Here is a 26,055-nt window from a genome sequence, read left to right on the forward strand (position 1 = left end):
TAATGGATGAATATGTAAAGATGAAAGTGGCTCCGAGAAAAACACACACCCACAAACACTCGTTTGTAGAAGCAGGCACACACACCAACACGCCCACAAACACTCTTTCACACAAGTAAACACACACACCTACTCAGACACAGACACAGACACAGACACAGACACAGACACAGACACAGACACAGACACAGACACAGACACAGACACAGACACAGACACAGACACAGACACAGAAAAACTGCTCAAATAGGCTACACTTTCTGCAGTTTTGAGTCCTAATTGGACAGATTCCTCTGAGCATCCAAAATGAACAGAATGTAAAAAAGCGACTCATGCACTCCAGTGTTTCTGCCCATCCTTCTCTCTGCCTCCTTTTCTTCTCTCTTAAACCCCACACCCACACATCTCCCTCTTCCCCCTTTCTGTGGATGGTGTAAATGATGGTGTGTTTGTGTGTGTTTTTGTGGCAACAGAGCAGACCTATAGTCCACTCGAGACACACACACACATGCAGACACACACACACACACACACTTGTCACCTCGCTTTGGTTGCTTGGCTCGTTAGATGAAGTGTTTAGTGGTTCATTATTCTCCCACACAAGCTGCGGAGGCACTTCTTAATGATGATACATGGCAGCAGAGGTTCACATTCCTGACAGGGAGCAAATACAGGGTCATGACAGAGGAGCCTTGGCAACCACTTTAAAACATGTGTGTGTGTGATTTTGATTAATGCATTCCCTCATAAACACAGGGACACACTTGGCATTCGCTGTTGGATTTCCTATACATGTTGCTTTTACATCCTTTGTTAAGATTAAGTGTCCCTTTTAAGAACAAGTTGTATTATGTTTCTTAGGTGTGTGTGTGTGTGTGTGTGTGTTTGTGTGTGTGTGTGTGTGTGTGTGTGTGTGTGTGTGTCTGCATCAGTCCCATTAGGGCAGCTCACTTTGTCATCTTTACTCCTAACCTGCCTGGCCCCGGGACTTTAATTTAGAGTGTGTGTTGTGTGATGCCATCTCTGCCTGGTTAGCATGTGTGCGTGAAAGCAGCCTATCGGATTGGTTTCATTACCCGCTACCAACCACTCCTCCAGATTGAATCCATGTCATTGGGGAGGAACATTGAGCTGATTATTACCTGGGGTTGTATTTTTCTTTATTAATGGTTATTTTGCTCGAGTCGAGAAGTCAATTGCAGCTTGCCGCTCCAAAGCAGGCCTTGTTTTCAGATGCATAGAGTTGTTTTGGAAAAACAGCCAGTCTGAGTACTGCCTCATTTAGACAAGACTGGCCCATACAGACAGCTTCATCATCGTCGTCAGAGGTAAACAGAACAAATAAGGGTTGCTGTGTCCTCCGCAAAAGTCATATGCGGCTACGTAACCATGAAAGAGAAGAGAATGGTCGTGATGTGATTTGATGCTGCTGTAGTTTATGGGCTGTGGTGGTTCACAGATGGGGATTAATGACCCAACCAAAGCTTTTTGGTTTGCATATCACACACACACACACACACACACACACACACACAAATCTTGAGCCATCGATTACTTTTTTCCCCTGTTTCTTCCACTCTGGCTCTCTCTGACTTTGTCAGTATGTCTCTTTATTGTGATTGCTTGTCTGCCTTTTGTGTGTGTGTGTGTGTGTGTGTGTGTGTGTGTGTGTGTGTGTTTATTTCTGGGCTGAAGAAGCAGATCAGTGTGAATGCGGTAGACACGCTTACAACTTGAGATGAGTACTCTCCCTTTGCAACATCTGGTCAGCCTGCCCTTTCAAAAATGTATGAAAAAAAAAAAAAAAAATTAAGAGCTGAATGCCTGCAAATCCCTAAACGCCCCATTTTGCAAGTTAATTGGTAACTGCAGCCAACAACAGAGCCTCTGACAGGCTCTTTCACTAGAGCCTAGGAACAGTGCTGAGAAAAATATGAGTTAGTGAGTTTGTGCAAGAGTAAGAGTGAGTGAGTGCATGAGTGAGAGAATGAGACAGTGAGTGTCTTCAGGCTCTTGTCTCACTCCATGTCTGTGTCATTCTTGTTCAAAGGGAAGAAACCCAGTTACCCTGAGTCCTCACCTTTCTGAAAGGCATTATTACGTGTGTTTGACATTCCACCTTTCAAACAGTCAGCCAAAGAAGTCTATTTCTGACAGTGAAATATGTTCTGTGACGTACTCCATAAACCCTGTGAGGTCCTGTCAATTCAAAGAACCCTAAACTGCTGTGAAGAATCAAATTAAGGTTGTTCAGATGTAGAATAGATTCAGTCACCTCAGCATTTTATTCTATTCAGCTTTTACCTGAAAGGTACGTTTTCCCCAAACATTAGTTTTTTTTTGCTAAAAATGTAGTTTTTATGAGTTCACAGCAGAACAAAGATAACAAGAACTGGATAATTAATCCAGCACAAAGCCTTTTTTTCTCAACTTTAATTTGTAATTTTTTTTAACAAAACCAGTGCAAGTTTTTAACCAACACAGCATGCATATAATAACAAGAAGGGCATTCAGGGTAAAGCAGTACTGTCAGCACAGAGTGGAGTGGCCCGAAGCGATGACGCTGTTTTCACACATCCAGTCTTTGTGTGGTGTGTGTGTGCGACGTGGAATGTCTTGCTTTCGTTCCATTGCCCTTGTTAGGTTAGGGCACTCATGTAGCGCGTGTTGTTGGCATGGTAGCACAGCGCAGTGGTTTGGTGCCAACCTTGTTTTCACTCAGTGTTGGGTGCTGCAAAATGCAACCAAATATCCTCTGTTGAACGGTGGTCTGTGGTCTTACACTTACTCAAATACTGTGGCTGAGCTCTAAGGAAAATCAAGTATTCTACTCCCAGTCACACCACTGTGGCCAGTCATGATTTGTTTGGTCATAGGAAAGCAGAAGAATTTCCTTTTTGCTTATTAAAGCAGCAGGAAGGAGTTTTGGTCGAACACTAGCAATCTACCACCTGAAAAGGCATGCAAGATCCTTACAAAACACCAAAGGCTTGCTAGCATGCTAACTCAGTATAGTTGCAGAGGTCTTGCTGTGAAAAAATTATTTATATTTTTGCGGGGTGGTTCGACCCGGACCACAGAACTGCATAATGCATAGCCTAGGCGTCTAGTTGGAGTGACAGGTGTGTCATACCATGACTCTTAATTTTATGATGTTACTAGTTGCTTATGTTTCAAAAAATGGCAAATTGTTGTACACTGTCTCTTTAATTACATTAATTCCTACTAAGCTGTGACCTTATGGACTCAAAGACTTAATGAAACCATGCCATTAGAAATCCTGCCCATGTGACTTATGTGTTTGCTGGAAACACACATTGCACCACAGGGTTGAGACCTCCGATAGGCTAGCTGTGCTAATCTTACTGCTCTCGGCTCTAAGAGCTGCGGTAACATGTGCAGTGGGAAGCACTGGTTCAACTGGAACATTGGCTGCCTCCTCCCTGCGACCCGCTGCTCGGTCACCGGCCCGGAGGCTGTGGTTATTTAAAAACTGAGACGAGTGTTGCACGAGGCGTTTGGAGTCATGATTAGCGTAGCCCCTTGCCATGACGCCCTCATTAGAGCAGGGGCACACAGACGGCTACACAGCGGCCGCCGCCTCGTCAGCCACAGGAGCGCCATGATTAAAACACACACATAGTGCGCCAGGGTGGAGCCACGACTAGAAATACAAGCAGTTAGTCAGTTTGGGTAAAGGCCTTCTGCATTTCATCTGTTGTTCGGGTTCTTTATCATTCTCTTTCTCTCTCTCTCTCTCTCGCTCTCCCTTTTCCTCTCTTCTCTTCTCCTCTTTCTTTCTTTCTTTCTTTCTTTCTTTTTTTGTCTTTCTTACTGTCTTTTTCATCTCTGTTTCAGGCTTACTGTCTGTTGGGTTGTTATTATTGAGTGTGACTGGTCTTTGACTAGCTCTAGAGAGGTGATGGATTGGACGCAGTTTTGGGGGGCTTGCCATTTGAAGCGGCACAGCTGGTGGGAGGTTGGTGGAGGGAGACACAGAGAAAAGGAGGGAGGGAGGGACGTGATGGGAGAGACAGCTCAATTGGGGGCACCACTAAGGCATCATGTGAAAATGATGAAGATGGGCTGTCCCCCCAGAGCTTGATCTCCTTCTCTCTTTCTCTCTCCCTCCCTTCCGCTCTCTCTCTCTCTCTCTCTGTCTCTCTGTCTCTCTTCCTCTCTCCCTCTGTCTTGCACAGCTGCGTTTAGCCTAGACATCTGCCTCCTTTGCTTTCTTTATCTTCCTCTCCCTCCCTCTCTTTCTCTTGCCTTCTCACCGTCACTGTTTCTGTATCTGTCGCCCCCCTCACCCTCGCCCCTTTTTCTCTGCTTCCTTTCTTTTCTGGTTTTCTCTCTCTCTCTCTCTCTCTCTCTCTGTATCTCTCTTCTACCCTTTCACTCTTCACACTCTTTGCTGGTGTGGGTGCCGGATAAAAGCTGTCGGAAGCAGCTGCTGTTCTTCTGAATGGGCCGAGAGCCAGAGATCAGAGACAGCGCTCTGTATGTGAGTGTGTGTGTGTGTGTGTGGGGGGGGGGGGGGGGGGGGGGGGGGGGTGGATTGACGGGCGTCTTTGCTAAGCACAATAGCAGCGAGGGTCAGTGAGTGGCATTGCTGGCCTCTCTATCTGCTGTTTCATTTCCTCCACTCTCTTTCTCTCTTCTATCTCTTTCTCTCTGTCTTTCTGCCATCTCTAATGGAGACCCTGCTTCCTATCCTTCCTTGAGTCTTTCTATCAAGAAAGGATAGGAAGCAGGGTCTCCATTAGAGGTGGCAGAAAGACAGAGAGAGAGCTCCTTATGTTGTTAGGGAGCTTTCGACTAGTTTCCATGGAAACGGACGTTGATTGGTACAAGCTTAGAAAAGGGCATGGAAGTCTCTAATTAAAACAAATAGACAAATGAAATAGAAGTACTGAGTGTGTTTGTGTGCGCGTGTGGGTGTGTTTCGAGTCGTGTGAAGTGATGTGAGCGTGTCGTTTGTTTGGAGGTGTGTGTTCTGGTTAAGCAGGCCAGTCAAGAAAGAAAGAAAGAAAAAAACAGATTACAGAACATCCATCGGCTTTGCTTGCTTGTACATGAGTGCGTATCTCTGTTTGTGTGTGTGTTTATGCACATGTGTAGGTGTGTGCTGCTTAAGAGGGCCAGTTGAAAACGATCATCTCCCAGCCTTGTGACACATTTCTAAAAATAGCCCCCATCCATATGCATTGAGTGTGGGCTCCTTTTCGCGCGCTCTCTCCGTCATGCAGGTAGAAGGCGGCTGACTGCGGGTCCTCCCACTCAGCCAGAGCTCACTCGCTCCCAGGGCTAACGTCATTACCAGGGAAAATACAGCTCTTTGTTTCGGACAAATCGCAAACAAGCGCTGCGTCTGCCTTCCACTCTTCGGCTCTCATCTCATACCTGCTCCCTGGTGCGTTGCTCTTCTGCAATCTGGGGATCTCTCCTCCAGTGCATCAGGTGCCAGCCTGGGAGGAGTTGTGGTTTTATGAAGCCAACTTCTCATAATACATTTCATATTAAGAATCAGAGAGCAGAATTGGATTAATTAAATGAGCTAAATAACAATTGATTATTATCATGTATCATTTCCTGACGGTTAGCACTGGGCTCTGCTCTGTTTTACTGCGGTGCTATGAGTGGAGGGTTTGTGTCTGCATGTGCCTGCTCTCAGAGAAAGAGAGAGGGAGAGGGAGAGGGAGAGGGAGGGAGGGATGGAGACCAGCAGTTTCGAAGATGGTGTGCGTCTGTGTCAGGCGAGGCAGATAGCAGGTGACAGATCAGGGGAGACAGAGTAGGCGATCTGGTCTCCCGCTGCCACAGTCCATATCGGGGCTCTTAAGGAGGCCATCTCAGCTCCGCGTGTGGCCTCAAGGTGTGTTTCAGCAGAGAGAGCAAGAACACACACACACAAAGAGGATGCTTCAGAGTGAGTGGCAGAGATTTGTGTGTGTGTGTGTGTGTGTGTTCAGAGGAGCATTCATTAAAGGTGTTAGTGTTTATATTCAGAGAGAGAGAGTATCCTTAAGCTCAAACAAAAGCTTAAAGCTAGAGTGTGTGTATTTGTGTGTGTGTCCGTGTTTGTATGGGTTTTTGTGTGTAGATGCGAGTGAACTGCACCTGGCTGCCTTCCAGCAGAGCTTGTGAAGGAATGATTACTGAAGAATCCAGTCACATCCATCATGGTAGTTTGAGCTCTGTGTGAGTGTGTGTGTGTGTGTGTGTGTGCGTGTGTGTGTGTGTGTGTGTGTGTGTGTGTGTGTGTTTGTTTGTCGGTTCAGCAGTGTTTGCGACAGTGTATCAGTGGGTGGTTAAGCTAAGACACCCTCATCTCTAAGGCAAGCTCTCCTCCCTTAGATTTAAGCTACAGTGTGTGTGTGTGTGTGTGTGTGTGTGTGTGTGTGTGTGTGTGTGTGTGTTTGTGCTTGTATGTGGGTTTGTGTGTGTGTGTGTGCGCGTATGTGTTAGTGTGTGTTTGTATGCTTGGAACATACAAAATCGCAGACATCTCAGCTGGCTGAGTGGATCTGAACTGAACTCTCCCCCTTGAAGCCCTCCTTCTTCCAGCAGGGACGGGATCATTAAATGGGTAATGAATAATGTGTTTCAGCCTCTGACCTACGCATGCAGTATTCAGCAAAGGGGGCTGTTGGAAATAAAAGCTGTCGCATAGTACCAGGTCCAGGGTGCTATACGGGGTGCGAGGGATGCAGACTCATCCGGGCCCAGTCTTAATGGAGGCCCAGAATGAAGTTATATTGCAGGGGTCATGACCATGACCATCGACAAAAACATTTCCCCGAAAAGCATCAATATTTTTTTGTCACCATACTTGAACTAGCAATCAGGGACACCAACTACCCATACGTCTAGGACTGAGAGGGTTGCTGATTTATAATTTGGGTGGTTTAGAAATACTTTACTTTGAGACTATACTTCACATGCATATCATCATACGTTTCTATACCCATGAGCTATATGCCTGTATGACTCACATTGTGCTATGAGATAACATTAGCGTTGCTATTTCAGTATGCTAAGTGTAAGGCCTCTTAGTGGCTGTGGAACAGTGGTGGGAGTGAGGAAGAGACAGAGGAGGAGGAGAAAGTGATGATACATTATTAACAAACTACAGGTGGTGCTGGTGTTCATGTTACAGGTGTTTTGATGAGTACATTTATTATGTAAATATTGAATTAAATGTACAGACTGCAACTTTGGCAAAAGCTTGTTGATTTTTGAGCTCTACAAATAATCAAATCCCCCCCCCCCCCCCCCCCCCCCCCCCTTCCTTCTGTAGTTGTGACGCAACATGTCGATTTGCTGAAATTAGTGTATAGGTCAGTTCGAAGCACTTTGTTTGTTTTTTCATTTACAGAGCCAGGACTGTAATAACTGTCAGAGGCTCATATACTCACATGTAAATGCATTGAGTGCATTAATGTCCCTGTAGTTAATCTAGTGTTGCACAATGCTAACAGAAGTCATGGGTTCAACACCTCCGAGTCATGGGTCAAAGTGTCTACAGTACGTAATGAAGAAAATGAAAAGGACACGCATTCATTTAAGCTGCATTAACTTCTGAACAGACAGTTCAACTGCTGACATGAGTGGCTCCTATGCCAGCACTCATGCCAGGTCAATGACTCCTCACACAAGGAAGTGAGGTGAAACCCAGTCTCCAGTAGCTCGTAATCAGGAGCGCTGATGACTTTTACCTGCCGAGCCCAACTTGAGGCCTGTTTGTTGTTTTCTGGCTGCCAGCGTGGCTTCGACCCCAGGGGTTGATGATGATTAGGCAGCCAGTTTCTCTTCCTACCTCCAATAACCACCAGGCCCCGCTGACACAACACCTATTCCGCCATTAGCGCCGCGTGGGTCGGCGGGGGAGCAGGAAATATCTGCATACCCATGATGCTTTGAGCTCACCGTTTCACTTCCTTGAGCTGCTAGACTGCGCTGGGTATGCTTGCTCTGACCTAGCGAAACGAGGAGGGCAGCGCAAACACGCGTGTTCTCGTGAGGACCGAGGCCATGTTGTTTGTGTTGATACTGAGGAGGGAGAAAGTGTTGGACAAATATATAGTGAATATGTTGAGGCTCAGACCCCGATTGTGTCAGATGATATCACCCCAGCAGCCGTTTCTATGACAACTCTTCATTACAAGGCAGTTTCTGCCTGTTGAGTGTGCCTCTGTGATTAAAAAACCACTAGCAGTTTATAGAGAGACAGACAGAGGAAACGAGAAGCAGAGCTAGACAGATTATACAAACAGAGTTGATATAGCAAAAAATATCGATCCAAACGAGGGTCCGAGTAAGGCAGGCTTAGGAGGAAAGAAAGAGAAGGACTTGAGGAAGACATGGAGGGAGGGAGAAAAAAGAAAGAGAGATCTTTTATTTATTTACCCTTGTTAGCATAGCGCTGTGTTAAGTGCATTTATATGTGACGGGGCCTGCGGTGTTGCGCGAGCTGGAGCAGAAGAGCGCTTTTTGTTGTCGTAATGCCTGCTCTTGGCTGAGCGCGTTGAGAGGGGAAATTTGGGGTAATCGTCACAAGGAATCTAATCACCAAGCCCCCGGCACTCATTCACTTGCTCACTCCTATGGGATTTGCCTTCTAATTGCTCTTTTTTCCATTGTTAGGGAAGCGCTTTTTCTTTCCCCTCCCTTTTTTTCTCTTTCTCTCTCTGTCTCTGTCTCTCTCTCTCTCTCTCTCTCTCTGACTGCCCCACAGCTTGTACGGCTTCTCTCTATCTATCTATCTGTCTATCTTTCTCTCTCTCTCTCTCTTTTTCTCTCTCACTCTTTCTCACTCTCTGTGGCACTCTGCCAGGCCATGGGCCCGCGAGCCACTGCAACCTGGCCTGTCCCCAGTTCCATCCAGGAACGGACCAGCTCTGCCTTTAACAGTCCTGATGGAGAGACTTAGCAGTGAAAAAGAGGAGAACTGGGAGGAGGAGGGGCAGGAAGATGAGTGGAGATTCATTTGAGGGTCCTCGTGCTCTTTAATGACCTGTGTGAAATGTCTCCCCGTCAAGAGCTCAGGCAGCAAGACAGGCGCTGCTTTACTGGTGTGAGAGCGTGCAAAGGAAATGGGACAGCACCCAGTGGCTTACGCTGTTTGAAAAGGACAGGTGTGTCTGTGTGTGTGTCTGTGTGTGTGTCTGTGTGTGTGTGTGTGTGTCACTGCACGAAAAGCAAGATTATCGGGCCCGTAAACGCTGTGATACTGCCGCGAATGATATGCATTCCTGGTTGATATCGGACATTCCCGCGAAATTTCCGTCTGCCGCAAATTGACGGAATTTCCCGAATACAGACCAAGAGGGGAGAGGGGGAAGTGAAGCAGTGACGGGGTGCCTCCCCTGTCGGGGGGGGGGGGGGGGGGGGGGGGGGGGGGGGGTGTTGTTTTCAATCCAGGTCAATTAAATTAACGGCGAAGGGGGGGGGGGTTCACACCAATGTGGGCTTCTACGGCAATACACAGGGTCGAAGATTGTCGTAAATCCCACATTTCATGCAGTGTGTGTGTGTGTGAGTGTGTGTGTGAGTGTGTGTGTGTGTGTGTGTGTGTTTGTGTGTGTGTGTGTGTGTCTCAGGAGATGTAGTAAATGAGACCAGGAGGTAACCTCCTATAGTCCAAAGGCTCATTTCTGGTTGTGAATAGAGGACGTTTTAGGGACTTTTTCCATCTGTGATCACAGCGGGTGGGTGTGAAGGGGGCCCTGCATTTCATAGCGCAGCGAGCAGTGGATGACACAGGGCAGCCTTATTAACATATTAACCTTATTTACCTTATTAACATTCACACCAGTAATTGCTCTACAGTGCAGCAAACAACTAATTTGTGGTCGCGAATGGAGTGGTTTACGCTAGATGAGACAGCAGTTCATGCCCAACATGAAATCATTTTTGGGACCACCAGAAGAAATGAATTTCAAATGTAAACCTGTCTCCGTATTAAATGTGCGGTTTATGTTTTATTTACCTTATTAATAGGAATAAACAAAATATGCTTACCAAGGAAATGACTTGGTTGTTCTGCTAACTGGTTCCTCCTTTGATATGAGCAGTCTGCCCAGTTGTCATCTCCCACTGCTGGTACATGCAGTCCGGGTGTCCTTTGCAGTACTCTAGCTTAAGTGTCCCTTGAACGTTTTGCCATCCACGACCCATGCCAGTATTGTGTAAAACACATTATAAAACAATGCGGTTCTATCGCGTTATTTTGCTGTTTCTGATTGGACGAGAGACGTTCCATGAGTTGGATTATCCCAGAACAACCCAACTCGGATTTTTCACAGCTAATGATAAATCACTCCGCGATTAACCGTTAATTCAAAGTTCTTATAATTCCAAACCAAGACGTTGATAATGGAACTATTTTTTTTTGCGGAGAAACAATGGCGAAATAAACATTTTTTAATAAATAACTTTGTGTTGAAATGTTAATTGGTTGACTATAGAATTGTTTTATAAAAGCAATATAGTACTCGTGCGAGTGGGGTAGATAAGGGATATCCCTTACTCACCCCACTCGCCCTCGTACTATATTGCTTAAACATACCACGAAGAAAGCACTGACAGTTGGTATTACCGCCGAGTCGCTGGCTTAATGTATGCCGTAATAAGCCAGGAAGGCTGTGGGAACACCTGGATTTGTCAAAATGAAAGAGTTGTGTGTAGAGCCAGGATAGTGAGTGAACACATGAGTCACCTCACAATTTGCATCACAGATCGCTTGAACATTGATGGAATGAAACCCTTTGTTATTCATGTTGATGTGCCCATGGACCGGGGGAGCACACAGCTGTAGCATATCTTTTATAGATTTATTTATGGGCTTTTTAGCCCTTATTTGGATAGGGCAGTGAAGTATTTTGGAATCCAACCTGTGTCCCCGCGGGCATTGTAGCCCAGTAAAAGGGGGCCTTATTGGCTCGCGCCACAGTGCCCCACGGCTGCATTTTTTAGCATCTAGAGGATGACTTTAAATGAGAGTTGGCCCTATGTTTTTTTTCAAAAGTTACACAGAAGTGTGGGCCTGTTTTGAATTTCGCGAAACAAAGGCTGGAAAATGACCAGCTTTGAGAATAGGGTCTGATCTTTTAAATGTGTATAGCCAATAGAGCTATTGTTTCTTATGAAAAGTGCAAATCTGCAACTGTCTTAAAGCGGCAGGTTTGCAATGGCCTAACCCATATGTTCACATGGGTCTATTTCCAGCCAACAAATGACCTCATCCATCAAATGACCTCATCCATCTCGAGAGACCAGCTTGTCAAAACACTTCTCACGAGAACCCCAGTTGACCCTCTGACCAGAAACCATGACTTTGCTCTATCTTTGATCGGTGTGTGCCGACTTTGTTTTGAGAACGGAGTGCTTCCAGGCGAGTCACAGCAACGATTTCATCCTCTGCTCTCTGCACTCTCTCTCAAATAGGCGACTAAGTCTCCTACGGAGATTGCAGCTCTCTGAAGCCTTCATTCGATTAGTGCTGCTATGGGCGCTTGACACATTCATTCCAGTGTTAGTTACGCCTCAGCTGAAAACTTTTAGATTTTAGGCAGGCAAAAAAAAAAAAAAAAAAAAAACGTGTTAAACTTTCACACTGCTTAATGTGTAAGATCAACATGTTAGCTTGTTTGCCAAGGGAAAACCGTGTCACAAAATTATGTCTCATGGACACATGGCAACAGTGACATTTTTACAGTAGGTGTGTTGATATTAAGCTACGTACGATCCTTATTATAAAACTCCGGTTTCATGCACTTTAAACCAGTGGCAGACACTCCTCACCTGCGTTCATATCAGATGTCTGCAAAACACAACTCAACACAACTCAACAATTTTTATCATTCATTTTCCAATTTTTCAGATTGAAGATTAAACCAAACACAATAACTTAATTAGAAATCCACATTGCAGTGAAATAAAATAGGGTTTGCCTCAAGATAGTACTGTGCTATCATTAAAAACAGGTTATTAATGCTTTGTTAAAAGGCAGTCTATCTGACCCTTCCTCTGTGCTTGTAACCTTGAGAAATTAGTTATTTCCCACCATGGCTCCCTCTGACAGTCAGTTCATATCATCTCTATGGCGATCACAAACTCTGGGACTCTGGCTGTGCCCAGCCCTGTGCATCTCAGTCTGTGACGCCCGGGAGGGTAATTGAATCTGTTTTTACGAGGGCCATTAAATAGGCCATCGTTACAGGCGGGCATGACGGCGCAACTCCGCCGCTGACCATGTCCAATCGAGAGACGCCGAACTTCATTTGATTTTCGTGACCGTTCCAATTCATTCCCACTTGCTTTGATTTTAATTTTATTACCAGTTTTATTATCGCAGGAAATGTCCTTTGAAATTGGAGCATCCTCTTGAGCGTTTCCCTAAATATACGCATAAAAAAAATGTTTTGACTCTCATTTGATTCACTCCATCTGCATCATTTGCTTTTCACGCTTAATCATCTTGTTATATGTTTTCTAGAAAATTCTGCTGGAGGACTTGTGGACATGCAAATGTTTGCGTTGCAAAGCAGAGCCTGTAACCTTATCGGCCCCATCCCATGAGTCCTCTGACTCACTGGGTTCATCAATGAATAACTGCCATCCAAGGTCATAACCAGTAGTAGCTCCACTCACTCCTTATTCGTGTCTTAAGCGTCAATAGCAGTGCTCTCCTCCTTCACTTCACTCCATACTTTCAGTCCATCCCCGTTACATTATCACTCTGTGTCCCCAAATGGCTTTTGAATTCATCTTTTCTTTTATCCTAACTACTTTTCATCCGTGGCCGTGTAGCGTTTAGCGTTAGCTGTCTTTAAATAGGGCTGTTTTTGAAAGCATAATGAAATCTGCTTGCGGGAAATAAGTAGATTGCCTGGCTTCCAAAGAAAGTCCCCCACCCCCTTCGTCCTGTTTGAACCGCTGGTGTTTTGGCGAAGGACAGCAATTTCGTCATGGACAGGGGATAGGACGGGATCTGGGAAGGATACACCATGTGTGTGTGTCTGTATGTCTGTCTGTCTGTCTGTCTGTCTGTCTGTCTGTCTGTCTGTCTGTCTGTCTGTCTGTCTGTCTGTCTGTCTGTCTGTCTGTCTGCGTGTCTATATGTGGGGGCTGGCTCATTGTGATTAATCTGGTTTCCATCAATATCAGGAAATTGGATTCGGTTGAACGTAGCAATCATCTGTCATTTATACCTGGGCGTGAAAGCTGGATTGACTCAGTGCAGTCTTTAGAATTCAGCACAAGTCCACCTCTCGTCCATTTCTGAAGGGAGGCTGGGGCCCGTGTACGACAACAGCAATAATATCAGAGCTCTCCCGCAGGCTTGTGGGACTCTAATGTAATGTTCTGGAACGGCCAGCAGGAGAATCGTTGACGCATTCGCCTCCAACGTGACGTGCCTGTCAACGAGGAGAGAAAACAGGTGTTCTGTGATCCAGGGGCTCCTGGATGGTGCATCTGGTGTGAGAAGCACAGAAAAGGGAAGTCATTCTACCTGGTGTGCAATGGAAATGTATTGTTTCCATTGAGCTTAGTGGTCTACAAGTTGAAGGCAGAGCATGCTGAACGACACCTTTTGAGGTGTTTGATATATGCCTTGACATATTTATGTTTTATTTCCCTCTGTCTAAAAACATTGATCCCAAAGTGCTACATGTTATTATTTAACACAACAATAATCTGAAAGCAGTTAGAATGGTTTTGGTTAATTCAACTGTAAACACACAATTTCCAAAAAAATATTTTCAGTGAAGACTTTTGAGCTTTGAACATGGTAGACACATGTGTCGGCTAAATAGAAGTATTAAAAGCTCCCATCTGTTTCATGGAGTTTGGTTACTAAACTTCTATACATTTGGATTGACACTCTTTATTTTGACAGTCATGGCATATATAATTTATATGGATAAGATAGGTGTTAGTATTAGGGAAGTCCCAACTCTCCTCTGGTCCGTCAGTCTGGAACGTCATTGTGACCCTGTCTGCGACCGACACAATCATTTTGCAAAGTAAGCGTGAATTGTAGGAAAACATGTAATGGATAAATACAGAGAATTGTCAGATATTTTCATGATATGCTGTGCCAGCAGCTTAAACTATTTAGAGTGTGTATTCGGAATGTCTCTGTAAGATAACAGGCAAAGCGCATGTTTTATGATGTTATGTTTTTATAGCCATACAAGGGGATGTCCTCAAAACAATTAAGAGAGAGAGAAAGGGAGAGAGAATCAGTTGCTAGAAAACCAGTTCTCCTGTTCGATAATAGCTGCAATATGATATACTACAAACAAGAGTTCTGCTTTTTCTTCTTTTTTTTTTTTTAAGAAGTTGACCATGATAAAATAATCCATAGTCTACATGTGTGCATTTTACCACTTTCGAGAGAGTAGTTTATTTTTACCTTAGCCTTTGTGTACCAGTCACTTGAGTTGCAGAGCTTAGATAAATGATCTACTTAGCCCAATTATGGGCTAATCAACAGCATAGCACGCTAAAAACATTAGCCTGTACAACACGCAAATCTCCTAGTGTGATGGTTATAGATATGAAACCTACTCATCCAGTTCCTCCTCAGGTCCCATTAAGTTAGTAGTTCATCAGGTTGTATATCTAAAGTAAATTACGTCTAACTATCCTTGGAATTTAAGTGTTGTAAGAAAACAATACTCAAGTTCTCTCCATATATCCTTTTGCATGATGGAATTCCATATCTTCTACCATCTAAGTCCAAATGGCAGGGCTTGTCTCAAAATAAAGGAATTATGCTTGGACCTGGGGGAAATTTAGTTTACATTGGGTTTTCTGCTGCACGGTCTATCTCCTCCCCCAAAAATCCCAGGTAATGTTGAAGTATTTAGCGTGTAAATAGAACATCCAATGATGGGATGGGAGTTCACGCTGTCCTACTGGTGCTGTGACTGAGAGATGTACATACCTAAACATTTCACTTATTTTAGGTACTTTTCAAAGAGTGATTTTATTTGTGTGTGTATTACTTGGAAGGAAAAACCTGTAAGGTTAAAGGCAACACTATTGTTGTGTTGGCTCGGTTTTCTCGGTTAACTGTTCCTAATGCCAGTGCATGGTACCATGCAGCCAGGGCTGATGCAAGCTCAGCATTTCCTGTTCCACTTTGCTGTCGTGCCGGTGAGGCGGTCCCCATGCCAGAGAACACTCTGCGGTGGGGCGGAGTGTGAATGTGACAGATTGTTTGGGTCGTGCGTGGGCAGCTTCCATTTACTTTCCCCCGGAATTCTCACCATGGCATGCAAGACCTCTAATTCACCTTAAACTACCGCAGCACCATTCCCAAAGCTTCCTTATCCATCCCACCCACCCCCCCCCCCCTCGACTTTTTTTGGATTTTAGTTTATTTTTTTGCCCTGCTCCCCATCCTGGGCCCTCAACTCAGTCATCATCCCCTTGACGACTTCTCCCGCTGGATGTGACGACCCCCACCCTGGTCATCGGCAGCTCCATGGTCCGAGATGTCCACACCCCCCCCTTCAACAAGCGGCCCCTGCAAGGTCCACTGCCTCCCCGGAGCCAGGCGTGTTCCAATCGCTGATGGATGTGGAACTTTCCCTCCCCACCCCCACCACTCTGCACGTAGTCTCTCTACCTGGTCTACCTAGAGAAACCCTCGGCCAACCGCACCCACTGCCACTGCATTGCCGTACACCTACTCTACCCAATACCCTATGCTAGCATTTATGTACAATATACATTATTGCCTCCACCGAAATGTTTCTCTGTCCCTACATCCCCTACCCCTGTAACAGTAACCCTATTGCCACAGTAATCTGGTCTTGTCTGTATCATGTATTTACCACCAGATGTATGTACACATATGTCCAGTGACCAAATGCTGGCTGTGTATTGCCCCTGTTGCTTCATTTCCCCTTCTGCCACACTACCCTTCCCCTTCCCCCCTTCCCCCCGTCCCACCTTCCTGTCTCCACCCGGCCGACCTCAAGCAGATGGGTCCCCCCTTATGTGCCGTGGTTCTGCTCAAGGTTTCTTCCTGCCTAACAGGGAGTTTTTTCTTGCCCCTGTTGCCGTTGTGCATGCACTAAGGGGGTTCAGGCTCTGGGCTCTGTTAAGCGCCGAGAGGCAATTGTATTGTTATGGCGCTATACAAATAAAATTGAATTGAATTGAATTGAATTTATTTTTTTCACCCCTAGTGCATCCAGGGCTGTCGTCACCTGTGAGTGTGGGGGAGTGGAGAGGCTTTGTTTTTTAGGCGGCACGTGTAAATTGATGTGATCTCACTTCGAGATGAGATCCTGCCCAGGTCCATCCTGACTGGCTGACTGTGAAGGCTCTGCACCGGCGGCAGGCAAGTCTCAGCATGCGACGTGTCGACAGGTCTCCTGCTGAGGATCATGGTCCTGAGGTGTTGCGCGGTGTTTCGCTGATGAGACATAGGCGTCTCCATGCTGCTGTGGTCATCATCTTGCTTATTCCCTCAGTAGTGGTTTTGTTCCGTTTCTGTGGTGGAAAACCATATTGTTTTTTTCTCTGCAGCACGGCCGCCTGGCGAGGCCATTCTTCACTCCACGCTCTGTCTAGTAAAAAAACTGCCTACCCTTGCTGGGCACACAATGAACGGGAGCCAAAGGCAGCAGTTTTTAGAACTGTGATGGAAGGAGAGTAACACCTGCTCTCTAATGGCCTCTCCACACCGCATTCATTACACCGTGTTTTCAAGCCTTGGCCCTGTGTTTATTCCCACTCCCGTCTACTATTCTCACCTTCCCATAATCACAGCCCGTCTCCTACCCACCATGGCCTGGCCTGACCCAAGGGGTTTAGGAAAGACTCCTCTGTGTCCATAGAGAAGCAGGGCAGGCTTCCTTTACTCCCAGTGGTGGTGCTCCTCCTCTGCCGTGATCCCAGCAGGACTGCACATTAGAGGCAAGGCTGTAAAGGAACATGCAAGTGAAATTGTGAGTTTGCAGCTGAACTGGGACTTCCAGGCTGCAGTGAATTGGACAGAGGGGACTGAGAATGAGGGTGATTGCAGATGAAAGCTGTGGAACTGCAGCTGGTTGAATGTGGGAATTGTGAAAGTGGCTTTGGCCAGAGGTTGTTTGGGCGCAGTTTATTGGCAACATGGGACATTTTGCAGTAGATGTTATTGAAGGGATGGCCTGCAAGAACTTGCACAGATGTGGTATAAAGATGCCAAGCTGCGATGTTAATGTGGCCCCCACGCGAGGGTGTGATGCTGGCGTTACATAACACTGAACTGGCTGAGCATCAAGTGAGATGGCTCTCAAGCCCAAAGGTGCTAAATGTCTGGCTGGAATACTTGACTGACTTCCAGAATAACAGGCCACACACCTCACATCATTCAGGTTCAGCTTCATGGTGTTTATCTAACAAATAGGGGTAGGGAAGGAACCGAAGTCTCGCAGAAGGGCAATTATGTTTTATCCTTCACTCCTCCTACGACAGTTTCGCAGAAGCATCACCCAAAAAACTGAAAACAAAGATATTCTCTTTGAATATGCAGGGGGAGCTCTGCCAAGCCGACCTCGCCACAGATGCTGATTTTTCTTTTTTCATTTCCATGCGAGAGCGCTGTGTTCCTGCCGCGGAATCTGTTATTCCGAACCCCCCCCCCCCTCCACACACACACACACACACACACAGTGCACAGATGGCTTTACCTTTGGGCCTAGTGCTATACAGAAATGTGATGCATTGATTTCCAGGATTGCATGCAAATGATGGCGCGGGGTGAGAAAAGCCAAAAGGCCCCTGACTAGCAGCCCGCCTAAGATGCACTAGTACTGCTGGTGGTGGGAGGCGGTGCAGATGGCTCATAAGTGTCTCTGTCCTTTGTTCAGGGAAGCAAGCTCCTCTCCTCTCTGCGTTAATCAATCTCGGTAGCCCCCTGTGTGTGTGTGTGTGTGTGTGTGTGTGTGTGTGTGTGTGCGTGCCTGTCTGTCTGTCTGTCTGTCTGTCTGTCTGTCTGTCTGTCTGTCTGTGTCTGTGTGTGGGAGACAGAGAGAATGATGAGAGTAGGTGAATTGGTGAAAGTGTGTCTGTGTGTGGGTATCAGGGAGACAGTGAGGGAGAGAGAGAGAGCAGATGTAGTGTCTGTATATAGGTTTATGTCTGTTTGTGCACGAGTATGTCACTATGTCCTGGCACGGAAGTGAGAGACTCACAGTGTAGGGTCCTCGTTGTGGGAATAGCCGTGGCCCTCCTGACTAAATGGATAGTTTTTCTGGCAGGCTTCTTGCTGGCTGCCTCATCTCTCTCTCCCTCATTAGGGAGCGCTCAGGGCTGAGGACAGCCTCTTCACACTCGAAGCCCCCTGCTCCAGCAGTGGCACCACCTCCACATGAGGAGAGAGAGCTAGAACAGCAGCGACGAAAAAGAAATCTGTCATTTGTTTATGATTGTTGTTTTTCTTTCTTTCATTCTTTCTTTTCATCCATCCATCCATACCAAAAGAGCTTGACAGTACTATGTGTTAGTACCAACATTTCCCACTATACATAACATGTGCAGTAATATCCCTAGCACTGCACCTTTGATGAGCCCCACCTTGTGGTGTAGAGACTGATAAAAACACTTTCCAAGTGGACCAACCTGACAAATTGAGTCACTAATTGTTGAGGAAAGTCCTTCCTTCTTTCTTTTTTTGCTTTTTCTGACCTTTTTCACATGATTGCTCTCAGTCTTATCCTGTTGTCCTTTCACCAACGCCACAGGCTTTTGTCTCTCTCATACTTCCACTGCAGCTGCAAGACCACAGCAGCACCCACACTCACTCTTTCTCTCTCTCTCACACACACACACACACACACACAGATGTGTACTTGATAGTGCATTTTCTCACACACACACACACACACACACACACACTCACAGATGTGTACTTGATAGTGCCTTTTCTCACACACACACACACACACACAGATGTGCATTGATAGTGCCTATTCTCACACACACACACACACACACCGCACACCGCACCTCTTTCGCATTAAAGGAGGGCAGGAGAACTAATATTGCAGAGACGGCAGCGATGCAATTTCACACGGTACTTAACATCCCATCAGGAGGGTCAGCTTTGGAGCAGCGTGGACAGAACGTCTGCTGCCGTTTTAGCGAGTGAGGAGCAGGAAGCGGGGGAGGGGAGGAGGAGGAGGAGTGGAGTGGCGGGGGAGAGCGAGAAGCGTTAGCGCTCCCCTCATCTTCATTCCCACCTTCTGCTCCTCTGTCACAAGCAGCTGCTTCATTAACACTGCAGTCCGCCCCGCAGAAGAGGAAGAGGGAGAAGAGGAAGAAGAGGAGGAGGCTAAACACGGAGTTTAGTGTCCTCCTGACACCTCATTATGCGTGAGCGGGGGCAGAGATAATGGCCCAGGCTCTGAGATGCACTCACACAGCCGTATAAAGAACAGAAACACACACACACACACACACACACACACACACAAACACAGTGCGTCTACTCATGTGTCTAATGTCTGCACATACACGAAAATAAATAAGTACACCTAAGCTATCCTTCTAACTGCTATAGACAGGCATCAAAGTCCTTACGCTGTAGAAATCCAACTGGATGAAGAGCAAAAACACACACGTGCAGACAGTCCTTTAGTCACGCTCACAATCACACACACGCACAAGAAATCACACATGCATAAACAAACACATATGTACAAACACATCTAGGCTACCTTTCTCAAACCTAGTCAAGCGTCAAACTCCAGAAAGGAAGCATGCTGTAGAGATCCAAGCAGATAGAGAACCACACAGGCAGACATAGTCACAGTACACCCTCACAGATGTGCACTTGATAGTGCCTATTCTCACACACACACACACACACACACACACACACACTGCACCTCTTTTCACAGTACACCCGCTCTAAAGCAAGTCCCTCCAGGATTAGCAAATTCACGCAAATTCTATATTCTCTTATTACCATGGAATTTCTGCATTAGTTGCAAAGAAAACCTCAAAATCACCGCAATTTGAACCGCACATTTTGAGAACTCCCACAGTGAATTCGGTCACAACAATCACAACAATCCCTCGCAATATGCTGGTAGGACTGCAAAGCACTCTCCATCCATTCACAGTCACTCACACACACACCCACAAACCTAGTCTGCCCGTCTATCCCTCTAGTCATGCATCAAAACGCTCCTGAACGAGGCTTTGTGCGTTAGCCTTCCTCCCAGCCCTGCGCTCCGTGGCCACTCACACTGAACCAGGTAGAGACTGAACGGAGGGCTGTCATGAAACCACACATCACTTTATGGCTACGTGCCACACAGCAGAGCCCAGGGAAGGTCTGTCAGTCAGCACTGAAGCTAGATGTGATCCTTACAGCATGTCAAGCTTCAGACAGACAGTTGTGATCGGTGTACTGGTTTCCGTATCTGTGGGGAGGTCCGGACTGGTTCAGACGCATTGATGTAGTCTGGGCCCTTTATTGAATGACTTGAAGTGCTGTACGCATATAGGCAAGTGCAACCTCTGCAAGCCCTGCAACAGTGGGAGTGGATGAGACAAACTGCTATTTTGGTTAAAGCAAGCACAAGGCAAGGATTTGCCCCAGGGCTGTGAGCTTGGCTGAAGTGGAATATGAAAAGCAGGGTGTGGTAATCATTAAGAGGCATCCTTAGCCATGCCGTTTGAAGAGTGAAACACGAATCATGACCGAGGGCACTGACGTTTTAGTTCAGGATGAGCAAGCCAGATGAGTAAACATTGTGCCTAGTGGTATGGGATTTATGCATGTTATGGGCTGATAAAGATCAGACTGACCAAATCAACATGGAGGCTTAATTTGAACTAAATCTAAATGTGGACACATAGCCAGTTATGAGCAAGTGTATGTGGACTCTGATGTAACAAAACTACTTGAGTTTAGACCTGGTAGCTAGCGGTCTGAAAAGCAGTGTGTTATGTTCGCACAAACATAAGGCCATCAGAGTTCCATACCTTATTACCTCTCAAGGCATTTAATGGCGTCCTAAACAGAGGTTCGGGAGGAGTGTGAGGAAATCTGCCAAAGAAGTGTCTAGTTTCAAATCTGTCAGGTGATTTATTCCCAGTTTACCACAGCGTCTGCTTCGGTGCTTGTTCTCCCCCCACCACCTCCCCTCACGCCTCCCGTCTTCCTGGGTCAAGAATGGAATAGTGTGTACTCGGGAATAACGCTCGACTCCTGCGTTGTCATCTCAGGGCCCTGGCTAGAGACCTGGCCAAACACGCTTTCTGCTCGCTTCTCTTTTCAGGCAGATTTGGAGCGTGGACGCATGAACAATGATACGGAATTAAGCCGTTGGCAGTAACATTAATCATTTCACAGCTGCAAGGCCGCAGAGTGGGACAACAGTGTTTAGGGAGTGTGTGCGGATGGAGAGGGACCACACACATACACACACACACACACACACACACACACGCACACACACACATATACTGTATACCAACTCGGAGAAAGTGCCATACATTAGATTTTAATTGCTGTGGGTTGGTCTGGCACTAAGGCCACATCAACAGGCTGGGGGTTGACTTGTTTAATATCTGACAGGGGACTCACCTCACTTCAGCTTGTACAAGCTCAGTTGGTCCCATCACACACACACACACACACACACACACACACACACACACACACACAACTACACAAACAGACATCGTGTGAGTCATTACTTGGCCAGTATATAGCCATGGCCCTTCAGTGGAGCTGCTGATTGGTCATTGGGAGCAGGACTGTACAGCAGAGGCTCTCAGATTGCATGAAATCGATTTTCTCTTAGTCTTATCAGGATGCAGGCTTAGGACACAACCATTTACCAGTGTCCCCAGTCGTCACACACACGCAGACACACACATCATTCTGCACATACATACGTACACTTACACATGGGCTCATGCACATACATTTATATTTCACACACACACACATCATTCTGCACATTACACTGCACTACACTTACACATGGGCTCATGCACATACATGTATTATCTCACACACTCAATCATTCCCCCATGTCATGTCCCTAACCTGTTTCTGATGGGAGAAAGCCTGCAAGATCAGTAGTGTTTCATCTACAATGAAGAGCAGAGAATGTGTGCTCTAAGACACACCTGTTATTTAATTTGACAAAATATTGCCAGTGCCTTCTGCTTTAAACTCAAGGCAATGAGGAGCAACGTAGCATTTAGAGTCTATGGCCAAAGTTTAAAGTGCCTTTATTTAAGCAATAAGGTTCGAGAGGCAGTACGGTATCGTCAATAATGTACTTGTTCGAGGGAGTTGTTAGGCCCGACGCGCAGCGGAGGGCCGGCAAACCCTCGAACAAGTACATTATTGACGATACCGTACTGACTCGAGTACCTTATTGCTTTTATAACACGGTTGCCAGCGACTTTATAAATATTAAATACAATTAAAGTAAACAGTAAGCTGCCTTTCAGCACAAAAAAAGTTGTAGACACCAAACGTTGTGTATCGCATTTCAGTAGCCAAGAGAAAATAGTCCCCCTTTGTGTGGCTGTTGCTATGCAACAGACGAATAGCATTGGGAACTTAACGTCTGTTAGACCTAGCACAAAAGCTACGTGTGTTTCAAATGGGTTTTTGGTCTAAGCGCTAAAAGTCAACTACAAATAATATTCGAGACTTTCAGTAAAGACTTTCAATACTCTGCAACATTCGCGTAGCACAGAAACAACTAACCGAGTCAATTTAGACATATAAAAAGTCGTGTAGATAGCTTAATTCACATGAAACATTCCCCACTACATTAGCCACAACACGCCGCCATCTTGGATAGATATTTCCTTTTGAGTGCGTACTGATATGGAACGCTCAGGTAGATGAAAACAGGTCGTACAGTTACTATACCGTAGAATATAGCACACCCCGGAACTAACTCTCAGAATGGTGGATTCCATCTACCCGTGTTATAATTCCATCTACCCGTGTTATAATGATGCGTTTGTGACGCTGTAGAGAAGCCTTGTGAGGGCCTTCAGACTTGTGTGTTGTGCCGCACCCTCGTTTGTAGGGTCCTTCTTTTAACGGTGCCGTTTGAGCCACACAAAAACCAAACGTGCACTCTACACTTGAATCCCGGCCAAGATTTTAATGGTCGTCTTGTTCCCACAGCAATAAGAGCCCAGTCTTGTGGTGTTATGGTCGGTAATGACTTATCTCTGTGCATGGAGGTCACATCACAACAGTGTTATTAAGAGTCAGGGGGGTTGCTCCTCGCAGCACCGCAGTCATGAATCATTACCGCACTCTTCCAAACATCTGTTATTTATGGAGCCTGAACATCTTACCTTACCATTAGGGAAAGAATTCTCTGTGTTTTTTCTTTCTTTTTTTCTTTTTATTCCTTTAACAATTTAAAGTTGTCTGGTTCGCTTCCAGCTGTGCTGACAGGGAAGGTGAAGGGACCGTGTTCTGACACCTAGCATCAGAAAAACCAGACTGTGCGCATGATAAGAGCAGGCTGAGATGTTAGCATGCGTGAACATGCAATGTGCGAATGTCAAAATATTTTTTTTCACACAGACACACACAAACATACACAAACATACACACACACACACACACACACACACACACACAAATTGACTTTTTTCACACAGTATTGCTGTGATCTATGATTCCATGCTCAGGCTGTGCAATAACAACAGGGCTTTCAACTCTGCGTCCCGGTGTGCTGTCTTGTGGACCTTGATAATTACAGTACACAGAATCTCATCAAGCGCTGGGATCATAGATGGAGTCAGAGTTAGAGGGGAGAGGGGGATGATGAATGAGGGGTGGAGGAGAGAAAAGCACGAAGACAGGACAGGGAGCTCCCTGTGGTAGATGACCGAGTGAGGGGAGAGACGAAGATGATGGGGAGAGAGAGAGCTTAAGTGGAGGAAGGTGTGTTTTGTGAGAGGGGGAAAAAGAGAGAGAGAAGAGAAATGTTCCCATTACTGTAAAAAATGAGGATCTGCAGCACCCTGCAGTCAATCTCTGTTTGAAACCACTATGTTTTTTTTGTTATCATCTCAGTTTCTTTCTTAGGTATACAAAACCCCTTTCTTTGTCTCTTTTTCTCTCTCTCTCTCTTTTATCCTCTCTGTTCTCTTTCATCTCTTATCCTTCTATATCTCTCTATTATTTCCTCTGTCATCATTGTCCTTTTTTTCTCTTCCCTTGAATACAGTGTATCCGTCTATCTCACTGACGCTCTCTCTTTCTGTCTTTCTTCCTCTTCATTATCAGTTCCTTCTTCCCTCCCCTGGTCATGACATTTCCTGTGTTTGCCCCGGCCCTCCCCCCTGTCCGTCGAGCTCACATGTATCTCTGTCACTCCCTGATACCCTGTCAATGCAGCGCCTTTCGTTGTGCAACGGCCATAGTAACTCAGAGAGAGAGAGTGTGTTCAAATTGATTGTCTCTCTATCATTTAACGATGGTCACTCACTGCACAACACACCCCTGAACAGACACGAATGAAGACTTAGAGGCAGTGTAGCCCTGAACTGTGATCAGTGACGCATTTTTTAGGTCTCGAAAAGAGGACACGTCCGGGTAAAAGAGGACGTCTGGTCACCCTTATTACTGTATTATTCAAAATGAACTTGTGTTTACAATGACTGTTGGGGGGGACAACTTTATGGTAGGGGGGGACACGTCCCCCCTTCCCCCCCCGGGATCTCCGCCTATGACTGTGATCAGGCCTCATTGTGTGCCTCCCTATTATTTTTCTGCGATTTTGAAGTTTCATCTGTCTTCAGATCAGTTTTCGCTGCTCACTGCTCTTTCTGGGCTACAGTGGTTTAAATTGTTCATCAGCATTTTTTCCTGAAGCATAGCCTCTAAAAATGCCACGGCAGCCATTAATCAATGTGAATCACTGACAGCTGATATTATTACCACTTTAGCCCAGACCACAGCTGGAGAGGAGTTCACACTGTGAGTTTTACTTGAGGGGAATTAGCGGCTAATAGTGGAGTCTATTAGTATGCCCTCTCATGAAAGTCACATTCACAAAGACAAAATGGAGGGAAGGGAAGGGTGTGAGGCAAAGCCTGCAAGAAGGGATGGACACTCCAAGGCCCTAGGGCGGTTTAGAGAGTTTTTGATCATCTAGCACCACTAAGTTTTCTATTATGCTTATGTTAACTAATTTTTTGTATTATTATAGTTAGTTTCTAATATGTAGGCACTCTGATATTCTTTTGAATGAAAAGTGCGTTAAAAATAAAATGAATTATTATTATTATTATATTAAGGGTTGAGTTTTGCAAGTGTCAGCAGAACCAAAAGGGAAAAATATTTCTTTCACAAACACATCATCATCCGTCCAAGGAACAATGTTGTCATAGCATAACCCCACCTCTGGTCTCTTTATTAGGTGTGACCATGAAGCTGATGGATGAGGTGGCGGGGATCGTGGCCGTACGCCACTGCAAGACCAACATCGTCACGGCCTCCGTGGACGCCATCAACTTCCACCGCAAGATCATGAAAGGTAGGACCCCACCACCAGGACAGGCCAACCCCTGTCACCAACAGAAAGATGTTCGTTCATTAATCAAGAGAATGAACGGTCCTGAGGCTGCAGTCACCTTGATGTATCAGGCTTTTAATTCCACATCTGATGGAAAATATTCTGCTGAAAAAATATATACATATCACAGTTCCAAATGCAGTCCATTTGACATCCTTACATCCTTACACCCCCTGCCGAGACGATTGTCTGTAATGTATTCGAACTTTTTGAAAAATGCACTGTTCTTTGATTCAGGTCACAGCCTTTTAGAGTGGAGAACCTTAAAGAATAGAGTAATTTACAGTTTCTAGCTGAGCCGGTGTTGACCTTGAGAGAGGACAAATGGACGGCTGATAAAGTGGCGGGCCTTAAATGTGGTAAAATACCGTTGCCCAAGTCCCCGGGCGATGGGGAAAACACATCCATCACAGGACCACAGGATCACCAGCAGGAGTCGGCATTGGAAAAAGAAAAAGAGAGA

General features: G+C 45.8%; 1 protein-coding gene across 1 annotated transcript in view; it reads left to right on the top strand.

Annotated features, from left to right (window-relative positions):
* The window catches only part of acot7 (acyl-CoA thioesterase 7), a gene marked incomplete at its 3' end in the record, with an annotated part of 61,723 nt that overhangs the window by 18,063 nt on the left and 17,605 nt on the right, over nucleotides 1-26,055 (top strand). Inside the window, exon 7 of the mRNA XM_080853334.1 lies at nucleotides 25,437-25,553. Coding sequence (XP_080709460.1) covers nucleotides 25,437-25,553 — 117 coding nt within the window. The remainder of the gene's footprint in view (nucleotides 1-25,436; nucleotides 25,554-26,055) is intronic.

Source organism: Sprattus sprattus (assembly GCF_963457725.1).
Source record: "Sprattus sprattus genome assembly, chromosome: 16".
In the NCBI taxonomy this organism is placed as follows: Eukaryota; Metazoa; Chordata; class Actinopteri; order Clupeiformes; family Clupeidae; genus Sprattus; species Sprattus sprattus.